At 42.1% G+C, this 12,055-nt stretch overlaps 1 protein-coding gene across 1 annotated transcript; it reads right to left on the reverse strand.

Annotated features, from left to right (window-relative positions):
* Positions 1–6,873: 6,873 nt before the first annotated feature.
* rprml (reprimo-like) lies at positions 6,874–7,209 on the reverse strand (the record flags this gene model as incomplete). The annotated part of the gene is made up of 1 exon (XM_083676568.1): positions 6,874–7,209. One exon carries the CDS (start codon positions 7,207–7,209, stop codon positions 6,874–6,876), a length of 336 nt encoding a protein of 111 aa, XP_083532694.1.
* Positions 7,210–12,055: the final 4,846 nt, after the last annotated feature.

The following is a 12,055-nucleotide window of genomic DNA, read 5'->3' on the forward strand; positions in this document are numbered from 1 at the left end:
CATGGCCATTACCTTTCTCAGTTCCTATGGCAACCCTACCCTGCTCTTGCAGCCTTTAGGTGGTGGTGGTGGTGATAGTATAGTGGTGGTGGCAGTGACAGTATGTGTGTTCCGTATCGATGGGAATTGCTGTTAGAACTTCAGCAAACAGAATGCTACATTTATTTACAGTTATGATTAGTGCTATTTTGGAGCATGCACTAAATCGCTCTCTCTCACACACACACACAGGCAGGCAGGGAGGCATGTTAGTGCACGCACGCACGCATACACAGCTCTTAAGAATTGTTTAACATCTAAATGCACTCAGCTATGAATGACGAAGAGAGTTTGTCAGATTCATCTGTTTCTAAAGGCATGGGCATATGGTGTCTGTCTTCAGTACTGTTGGGTCTGGTGTAGCTCATTGTACAGTGTCTGGCTGTTCTGACTCTATTAAAGCCACTGTTACAGTCCAAATGGTTCTGCCCTAGAGCAAGGATCCAACCCAAGTCATCTATACCCCCTGTGAGCACCAGGCTTCTGTCTTTTTGAACACAGTGCCCATTGTCGGTGAGAAAGAATAAAATGGAGTGAGACATGAGAGAGAGAGAGAGACAGAGACAGAGACAGAGACAGAGAGATAGCGGTGCAGGGACATGGACAGACCTGAGTTTTGTATTCTTCTTTCTTTCTGAGCCCATCTGACATATACCTTTTGAATTACTGGAAGGGAATACTTTAGAGAAAAAGAGAGAGAGAGAAAGAGAGGGAGATAAGGTCATGAATACACGTTTCCCCTCTCGTTCTCTCCTGCACCCTGAGGAGAATGGATGACTGACAGGCATGTCTCCCCCTCTGTGGTGGTAGCAGCATGTGTGTGTGTGTGTGTGTCTGTGTGTGTGTGTGTGTGTGTGTGTGTCGGTAGGGGGGTGGGGTGGGGGGGGTTAGATAAGTTGTCTGTGGTGTGCCCACCACCGATTCATGCTAATTAACACATCTCCATACACACAATGATCTCGTTAATGCAAAATTACTGAGTTAGCCACAGACACCAATTAACTTGAATTTGGTCTTTTGGGACGAGTGGGGAGGGCTGACAAGCCCCACTTCCACCCCCTGAGTGTACTGTTCCTGCCCACTGTTTACCCCTCGTCCCCTGGTGTACTTTGGTGAGCTCATTATAGATGATTGTCAATGGAAATCAATGGCCGGCAACTCACAGTCCTCTTTGGGTGGAGGGGTCAAACAGACACTTTCATGTAAATTTTCTCAGACAGCCCCTTTGAATTTCTAAGCTCCCTTCTAATATTGTTGTTTGTTTTATGTTTTTTATCAACATGACCAGTCCCATGATAATAGCGATATCCGTTCTCTATTTGCAGTGATTGTGGCAGAGCTAAAGTGTTTGCCATCATGCGCTTTTATCCTACAAAGCAACCATTTCTTTTTGAGCTCATTTGAATGCAATAAACCAGCATAGAAGTCAGCTCCAGTTCTGGGGACCCACAGTTCTTTATCCGTTTTTTGGGTGCCCTGCGCTAACTGAACACACCTGATTCAACTCATCAAGGGCTTGATGACTACCTACTGTAGCTGATTTGTTGAATCCGGTGGAGAAATGGGAAATAACAAAAATGTCTCCTGTGTCCTGAGGACTGGAGTTGAGAGACGCTGGCTGAGAGTGTGTTTGCGCTCCTCCAGACTCAGTGTTGACCTGGACATGATCCTGGGCTAAATACAGAAACAAAGATGAAAGATGGGTCAATGCGGTCCATGACTGCCCATTCTTCTTGGGAATTTGATTTTGGTCCACTGCCAAAGGGCTGTGCAGACAATGATCTTCAGTAAAATTATACTCAATCTCAAACTTCCATTTGGTTACAGTATCATAAGATACATTTGATTTAGAATCCTATATGTTATCTTAAAAAGGGGATGAGGGGCTGTCAACCTCAATATGAGAGTTTGAGTCACAGAGTAAATCACATATTCTTCTGCCTATTAGATTGTTGAACTTCACTGTAAGTTTACCATCACCTGTATAGAAACTCAATATGAATAGCTATATTTTTAGAGGGCCCTTTATTCAACATGTCTGAGGTATATAATGGTAAAAGATAAACAAATTAATTAATAGATGAATTCCCCCTTTTCCACCCTCGCTAGCAAAAAAAAGTGTTGTCTAAACCAAGCTCCAAAAGCATTTGTCTCCATAATTGTCAAGGGCTTCACAAGTTGTCCTGGAACACTCAACAGCTAAATGATATCAATTTGCTACATTTGTGTGCAGTGCGTGAATTAAGGGGTGTGGTTGGCTGATGGAGTCTGAGAGATAATAATAGCAGAGAAAAGGTAGAGACAGAGAAGAGGGAGGGAAGGGGAATGAGGAGGATGACACAATGACATGCCGACAGTTAACGCTCAGGACTCGGTAGGTAACGGCACTTTACCCGGGGAAGAATACACACAGTTCCTACTTGACAGCATGGCTGTATGTCTAAAGCCATCATTACCAGAGTATGACATTCCACAGGCCAAACCATCGCTACTCACTTCGGGAATAAGTCAGTGAAAGTATCTGTGAAACAGGTGTCAGTGTGTGAGTTTGTGTCAGTGTGTGATTTTTTTACTTGAACGACCTGAATGTGTGAATTGTGTGTGTGTGTGTGTGTGTGTGTGTGTGTGTGTGTGTGTGTGTGTGTGTGTGTGTGTTTGTGTATTTCATGAGAAGGAAAAAGGTGTAAATAAATGACCACCAACCTCACAGTAGGCAGCCAGGGACAGTGAGGCAGCTTTGCTGTCTGTTGTTTTGTTTTGTTTGCCTGTACTCAATAGATTTGTTTAAATTTTCATGAGGCCAAATGCAGGGGCACTGGTCCCCTGCTGAATTTAATGCAGCACAATACCTGTGGAAAATCAGAATGCGGTGGGGCTGGGTGGGGGGTTGAGATAGGGATTTTTTTCCATTCCACATCTCTATTGTGTGTAGTGTCATCACACTGTCTCTGCTGTCTCCCCTTGAGTACAACACATCCCATTAGAAATGAATTGAATCGGGTTGAGAAAGGCCACTTCAATTCTAGTGAGGCCGTTTCTAGTGAGGCACCGAAAACGACGCTATTGTGCATCACTCTCCGCGCAAAATGCCAATAGGAAAAGATAGTTGTTTTTTGTCAATGGTTGGCATCTTCTCTCCCTGACAAATAGGTGTTGTGTAAAACTCTGATACTCAAAACCATTCCTAGACGCATTCAACTCCACAAGAGACCTTTATATTATAATATAAAAGTTTCATCCAGGACAAAGTTTCTCGGATGGGTTATCTTGACGTTTTATTGCAGTAAGTGTTGAATGCCAATGCTGGCTTAATCATCATTATTTCTGTCATGTTTTCTATGTTCAGTTCATTATATTCTCTGCGGTTTCTGTTGTAAAAGGTCACTCATGACGTTGCTTGACAAGCTAATATAGCTCTATGGTGTGGTCCAAGCGGTACAGCATAGCTGCACAATGAAGCATATTTCCCTCTGGGGTGAAAGGTTAACATGTGTCATTCTTGTACTGTGTAACTGCATGAAAACATGCCATGGCTATGTTCCTAACAATCTAAATGAACATCACTCCTCTTAATTAACCATTTAGACTTGATCGCCTCTTTATCCAACACCTCATCATCTTATTTGCATATCTAATTTACCCTTGTCATGCAATCAATCAATCCTTCATCGAGTAATTTGCACAATCAAGCATGTCATTCTTTAAAATCCTTAATCTTCATTTAGGACTTCAGATATGACAGTTCCAATTAAAACCCACTGCCTCTATGACGTATCACTGCAAAAACTGTGTGTGTTGTACCAAACCTTTTTTTTCCTGCTGTGGTTTGCTGTCCTTTACATCTCTTCTGCTGTACAGTAGTCTGTTCATGTTAGTGATGTTGTTTTCCTTCAAACACAGCCGTGTGCTGGACTCTCCCTCCCTCCCCTCCTCTCCAAGTCAGACTCGGGTCTCATTTAATGAGTTAAGAACTGAACGGCTTTTTCTTTTCTAAATATAGACCGTATGCTGGCTTGCTAGCTCTTACAATAAGCAGCATTCACCTGCATATCACGACTGTTTATCAGAACAGCGCAGTGTTTTTTATCTCAATATGAGAGAGGCCTTGGGGGGAAAAAAACATCAACAACTCAACTGTTGAGGCTTACAAACGATGGTAGCCAATGATCAAAAGGTGTCCCTCTACACAAAAAGACAGCACCAAGTCAGAGGGTGTGTGGTCACCATGTCAACAGATGCAAATCTTCAGTGTTCCAGCAGCATTGTGTGGCATATTATTTTTGTATCACTTCATTAAGACTTTATGGCCTATAATAGATATAATACAGTACAATAGGTTAGATGCAATTCAACCTATGAGATAATAGCTTGTGTGTGTGTGTGTGTGTGTGTGTGTGTGTGTGTGTGTGTGTGTGTGTGTGTGTGTGTGTGTGTGTGTGTGTGTGTGTGTGTGTGTGCGCTAACATTGAGTTATAACATTAGTTGCTTCTGAGTAGCAAGTAAGAGAGAGGGGAGAGATGGGAGAGCTGAGATGGGGACGTAGAGATGAGGGGAGATGGATAACGGGGAGAGGGAATAGATTTCTACATACAGAAACTTTGAATACACTTGGGTATCTATGACATGCAGTGAGAACTTTATGGAATTTAATAAAAGAAAAGAACTATAGATATAAAATGAGTGTCTTTTGGGATTAGAGTGAGGTTTATGTCCTGAAAGGGGGGTATTTGGGGTTATATGTCGTTCAGAGCCAGCAAAGACAGTCAAAAAGAAAAGGGGGATGTATATAAATATATATATGTATATCTCAAAGTGCTGCGACAGGCTGTTTTTCTCAGCTGTAGTCCCATATAAGCCAGCATGAGACTTCTTTCAGCATTTTCAGTCTTTTTTTCCTTTTCTTTTTTTACACACACACACACACACACACACACACACACACACACACACACGCACACACACACGCATGCACACACATACACACTAAGATTGTTCCCATTTTGAGGGAAAGTGAAGAAACACTGGATCAAAGCCGGTAAGGGTCCAGTAAAGGGTTCTTAATTGAGGTCAGCCACAGCTTAGAGAGATCTGGTGAACCCAATATGGTCTCAGACCAGTCCAGCTGAGGTTGGGCTCTCATCCACTGCATCTCACCACTGCATGAGAGTACACAGTGTATGCGGTATTTGCAAGTACAACACTTTCATTCAGAGGACAATGTCTCTGTTTCACTGGAGGACTACGAAATCAGCTTTGTGTTTGTACCATTGATGATATATTGCACACAGAGGCGGTTGGTGACCAATAATTGAATTGGTGAATTACATTTAGGTTTTCTATAAAGGCTTTTATTGTCCTACATCTTTATTGTCATGAAGATATGTGTTTTGATTAGCTGTGTTAAGGCAATATATTTCTATGGTGGTAAGAATACTGTAGGTCTTCACTTGGCCAAGTCGTGTATTGTTATGGTGTCAATGGTTTGTTCACCACATCCCTATGGTTATATTGTGTGTTTGAACGCAACATTTATTCAAGCATCTATGATGTGAGCCACGAGGCAGCTACAAAGTCTCCAAGATGGGAATGTGAGAAACAGTGAGTGCATTAGCGGCGCGTCATCCATTTTTAAAGAGTTTCTTTAGGCAAATGCAGATCTGCGCTATGAAATGACACTTGCTGAACTCAAATGAAAGTTGCTTCAACGACTTTTACATTCTTGCTGCAGATGTTTCATGATTCCATCTGGTGACCATTCACTCGCTCAGTAAATCAGATGAAATAATTAATAGTTATTATTAATAATAATACGTTTGTATACGATAATAATAATGATAATTATAATAATACCGTCATTATTGATTGGTTATAGTAGCCGAATATCTTATTCTATGTTAAGCCTATTCTAATTTACATCTCAAATATACAAATAGTGGATACTAAATATTAAATATAATTTATATGAATTTAGCCATTTTTAAAGAGATTATTGACTAGATATATATTTTTGTCACTTGAAAATTACGCAGATACGCAATACGCTTTGTGGTTGTATTATCGGTTACCATATGGACGTGTCTTAATCTACAACAGATGACACTTAGGGAGAATATGACAAATTCACTTTTATTCGTAGCATGCTACACTTTTCATTCAAGCCTCATCTTGGTACCAAAATCATGCAGCGTCAGTGATTTCAAAAAGTGAAAAAACAGTAGGTCCAATGATCACGTACAAACCAAGCAGCGTGCATGCTGACCGGGACAAACTCTCGGTAAAGCAGTAATGGGGTTAATTAATAAACGTGCAAAAACCCCGCACCTTGAGTGTTTTTGCCCGACATGCAACCATGAAACTGGACCAATAAAAAGATACTTTTCAGAGAATACCCACGTCCACAATGTACGCTGTCAGAACTGGAATGGAACAAGTCACTATCATGCGTTAGACTGACGAGTATGTGATGTTAGGCTACAATCAACATTTGCAATTAGACTGAGGTAACAACGTGTAAACATTTTCTTTTATCATACCATTCCGTTACTTTGTTCAAGTTGGCAAACAGAACCATTTTCTCTCCAACGATACAGATCAACAGCTTATAGGCTAGGCCTACATGTAAACAATTATACATTGCTGGTTCTTTGCGCACAAACTTTTTTATGTGAGAGATTGGTCGTTTGATGCAATCAAAGTCTTTGTTGGCAATGGTTTTTTTTAGTAAGGAAATTAAACGCTTTGCATATCATAATGTCGCACCGAGAGACAGAGCGCCTCGGACAGGTGCATGGTGAGGTTACGGTCCGCGCTGCACACCCCTCCCCATCACAGCAGCTAGCTGAGTCCGATCATGACCGCTTCCACGTCTTTGGAAGGTCTACGGTCCTTCACCAGAAAGTTAATCATACTCTCAGATTTGATCATGAGGTTGCAGCCGAGGAAGAATATACCGAACATGACGGTGAGCGACAGCACGCACAGAACAGCGATCTGTACGACGCGCATGATGAAGAGTTTGCGCTCGTCCGGTGGCAGGACCAGCGAGCCACCGTCACTGGTTGCCACGTCGGTCCCGTTACAGCAGTTCACCAGAGTCCCGGCGAGAGCTTGGCTCCTGTTGAACAGCGTGCCCTGGGTCAGGACAGCTTGGTCGAAGAAGGAGCCGTTCATGTCTCCAAGGTTGTCAAAGAGCGCTATGGATAGGGCGCACGGTTCCACCAGACACACTCACCTCACGATAAAATCCCGTGTCGAAGTTGCACTTTGCGGTATGCGTCTAAGAAGAAAACAAGAAAACAAATTAAAGAATGGAAAAAATACTGTTTTAGAATACCGCCATGAGCATAAACGGAACCATCGGTGAAAGTTGTTTGTCTATGCGTTATAGCCTACCTTAAAACTATAACGACTAATTCAGACTCCCTATTCAGTCCCGTCAGTCTCGCACCGGTAAGTAAAAGTAATGAACTGAGCACAACTTCTACGTAATTCAGACTTCAAGTGGATCCCCTTGGACATATCGAATAAAGTGTAGATCGTGTCTTCTTCTGGTGTAATGTGAGACTGCACCTCTGCTCGCGTGTGCGCTTTTGTGCCAAGTCTCTGGTGCGTTCCAAGGCGACGATGAGGTCCCCGTGGACCACACCATCAAATTTCCTCGAGGGGAGGTGGGTGCGGAGAGTATTGGCGCACGCAGCTCTCATCGACTTGAAGCGAGAGTGGGCTACGCATGTAATCGTATTATTAAAGAAAGTTAATAAACAATAAAGGCAATACTGATTTAATATTAGCAGAATTCTGATGTCGATTATGAGTGTGAGTGGTAGTTGCAATGGTTGATAACAATTGAGGAAACGGTAGGCTATAAAGTTAATATTACTTTACGCTGAATTACTCTTTGACTTGCAAACCTATTGACTACAGTGGCACAGTGAAATGGCCAAATATGAGAGCCAAGCAAGGGGCCCAATGTACAGTATAGGCTACTGTGCTCAACAGAATGTCCTTATGAGAGTAGGAGTGAGGGAGAGATGGAGAACTTCTAATTGAGAGATAGAGAAATAGAATGTGATGTAATGTTTTTTTTTTGTTTTTTTTTCTGTGAAGCGCATTGCATCTGTGTACGAAATAGGATATATAAATAAAGTTTGATTTGACTTTATAATACTCAGAAACCTTGGCAAACTTTTCAGAGAAATCTATTTTTGTTCCTCTGTGGTTCATAGCTGGTGTTATTTTCCTAGAGATTACCTCACTGGGGAGCAGGCGCTCTCTGATTTATTAAAATGGGTTATTCAAATATCAGTTTATCTCAAGTGCTCAGTCTATAGCCATTGCAGCTGCCAAGGGAGCCAACCCCCTGACGAACATAAAGCCCGTGCAGCACCTCTAGATAAAGTGCTATGAGAGGATCACTGACTCTACTAATAAAATAGATAATGCATGTGTGATAGACACTTCATCTGAAACAGTCTTCTCACATAAAAAGCTCATGATTCTATTCATTGTAAGGAAGGACATTTTCTCTTCCCATTTTGGCTTTTAACGACAAGATTATTGTGCACATGAAGTCGCTATTACTGTAACACACTGGGGACCTCTCACAGGGACCCCCTAGAAGTTATTGTGCTCATGATGGTATTCATCTCATGAAGAAAGAGCACTTTATTGCCCATTACATAGGGAAATGGAAATGAGTCTTTTTGCATGATGATCTGCTGTATCTCTCTGACTCTATTACTATTATCCCCCACACAATCAATCAAGGCTGTATTCATGGAAGGAATTCATAAATCGACATGGTTAGTATTAGTATTTATGTTACATAGCCTTCATTGTATTAATATAGTTAGTATTCTTGTTACATTGCCTACACAGTATCATATAGGTAAGAATGGCTTCAACAGGTGTACCACACCTGAATGCATTTCAAATACTCCCTCAGAAAATGTGAGAGAATTCTCGCTCAAAGTTTCAGCCCTAAGCCTCTGTTTGTCTTCAAAACACAGGCTGTGAAATTCAATTTGGGATGCTCCTTATGTCTGGCTAAGCGGCTTTCAACCACTGACTGACAAGCGTGTGTACAAACAATGATTAACTCGTTACACAAACACCTTTAATTAGGTTTCTAGGTGGTCAGTTTCAGTTCATTTATCACCGTGATAGCAGAAGACCAAAAAAGTGTTTGGTGTCCAACAAGCTAGAATAATCTTATTAGCTTTTTAATTTAGCTCTTGGATTTGTCTATATGTAAACTAGTGCTGTGCAAATGTAATTTTGTTCATTCATTTTTATTGTATATCTGATTATGCAGAGCAACACAGACTTGATTCCTTTGTAAATACATGAATTTGTCTTTGTGACAAAAAAAGAAAAACACATTTGCCTATTTATGAGACACTAGCAGCCCACACAAAGACTGCAAGTCAAAGACTGCATACTTCAAAGCACAGAAATACTTTGATTTCAAAATCAAAGTGGGGAAATTCTTGAATGAAGTTTATTCTCTTTTCAGTCGTCTTATAGTGTACAAATACTTCGTTGTTGAGTTGTTCTTAACACAACAAAGTCCACTCAAAACTTTTCTGTCACTCACCTGCATGGTAGTATGTAGTCTTATATAACAGTATAAAACCACATACTTTCTGAGAAGCGCTACATCTACACTCATCTACACTCATTTAGCACTTTATTAACACTATACTAATACTGGGTAGGGCCTCCCTTTATTAGGAACACTATACTAATACTGGGTAGGGCCTCCCCTTATTAGGAACACTATACTAATACTGGGTAGGGCCTCCCTTTATTAGGAACACTATACTAATACTGGGTAGGGCCTCCTTTTGCTCTCAAAACAGCCTCAATTCTTCGTGGCATTGATTACAAGATGTTGGAAACATTCCTTTGAGATTCGGGTCCATGATGACATGATTGCATCACGCAATTCCTCCAGATTTTTCAGGTGCACTTTCAAGCTGTGAATCTCCCGTTCTACCACATCCCAAAGGTGTTCTGTTGGATTCAGATCCGGTGACTGGGAAGGCCACTGAAGAACACTGAACTCATTGTCATGTTCATGAAACCAGTTTGAGACGACTTTTGCTTTGTGACACGGTGCATTATCATGCTGGAAGTAGCCATTAGAAGATGGGTAAATTGTGGCCATGAAGGGATGTACATGGTCAGCAACAACACTCAAATAGGCTGTGGCATTCAAGCCATGATTGATTGGTACTAACGGAACCAAAGTGTGCCAAGAAAACATTCCCCACACTATTACACCACCTCAACCATGAGAAGGTGTACAGGTGTTCCTAATAAAGTGTTCGGTGAGTGTATATTTAAAGCCAATGGCCTACAAGTTAATGATACCACAAACATCAAAGAAAAATAGAACTCAACACGGGTGTCAGTGTGTTAATAAATACTGCCTATATCATGACTCCCACCATGTATCAAGATATAAATAGGGATGGAGATACATATAGTGATGTATGTGTGTCTCAGACTAGTTCCTTAGCAACAGTAGACCTGTGAGCATAGTGACAGATGGTTGGTAAAGTTATTTTGGTTGAGAAAGGAAGGAGGGAGGGAGAGATGGTTGAGAAAGGAAGGAAGGAGGGAGGGAGAGATGGGGTGCCTGGACGGAGGAGAAGGGAAAACGTTTCCACTTAGCACGGGGGAATTGGCAGCCTAGCAACACAAACTAAGTGAAGACATCCCCTAGCAACAGGGAGGCATTTGGCCCACCTCCCCCTGCCACCCCCCACCCCCTCCCCTTTAGTGGCCTCGACACAGGGCATGGTATCACCTGGACACAGAGTTACCTCCCCCCCTCCCCACCACACCACCTTTCCCTCCTCGGCCCTGGTGTGGGTAGACTTCTTAGGATGCTCTCGTCTAGGCTAGTCCAATTAGTCTAACAGATTCAGATCCAACTCTTTATTAGATGATCAAAGCATACAAGGGAGGATGTTTCAAACAGAGCGAGAGAGGCAGATAAAAAAATAAGTTATGATAAAGGGAGTGGAGGTGGTGAGTAAAAAAAAGAGAGAGAGAGAGAGAGAGAGAGAGAGAGAGAGCAGGGGTGTAACAGACGGGAACAATGTATAAACAGTAAGAGCATTAGGGAGAGCAGAGGAGAGAAACGGGGAGAGAGAGAGGCCATGTTTTGAGCTTCGGGGGCCTGTCACCTGTAGGACACTTAATCACAGAGAGGTAAATGCAGTCATTAATTACACACTGCCAGAGATTCCAAGGCCTGACGTACACAGCTGAGTGCAACCGCACAGCAACCCAATACGCATCCATTAGTCATTAGAGTTGTTTCTGGGAGATAATGGCTTCATTGCCTTTAATTTGTTTTGCAAATGGTGTGTGTGTGTGTGTGTGTGTGTGTGTGTGTGTGTGTGTGTGTGTGTGTGTGTGTGTGTGTGTGTGTGTGTGTGTGTGTGTGTGTCCGTGTATGCATGTGTGTCCATTTGTTAAAGTATTTTGGAGTGTTTGTGTGTTTGAAGCTGTGAATTTGAATTTCATGGACCTTAATGAATGAAAGCGCTATTTATGTCTCCCATCTCCAGTGCACATGGGCTAAAGTCTAACACACCTCCCTCTCTGAATAACCTCCTGGCATATGCTGTACATTCTTCCTGACCAATCAACTCATTATACCCTCTACATTGTCAATTATCTCTCCTTTTTTCTCTCCCTTCCACCTGGCCCTTACTCTCCCAGCTCTTTCTATTTTCCTTTCTCTTCAGCCTTCTGTGTTCCACAGCAGGATCTGAGACAACCCCATGGTGCCAACGAGTGGATATGCCTTCTCAAAGGGCCTCTGCAAAGGGAGAGTTTGGGTTTATTTTACTGAGGCCAACGAGTTTGAGCTGCTCTTTACCTAGGGACACCTGTTGAGCAGAGGCAGGAGATTAGATGGCAAAGCATCACAACACAAACACAGAATGTCAAACCCAATGAAGAGGAAAAGGGTGAACTGGTTGTGGTTATCCAAACAGTG

The sequence above is a fragment of the Argentina silus genome (genome assembly GCF_951799395.1).
Source record: "Argentina silus genome assembly, chromosome: 9".
Classification (NCBI taxonomy): Eukaryota; Metazoa; Chordata; class Actinopteri; order Argentiniformes; family Argentinidae; genus Argentina; species Argentina silus.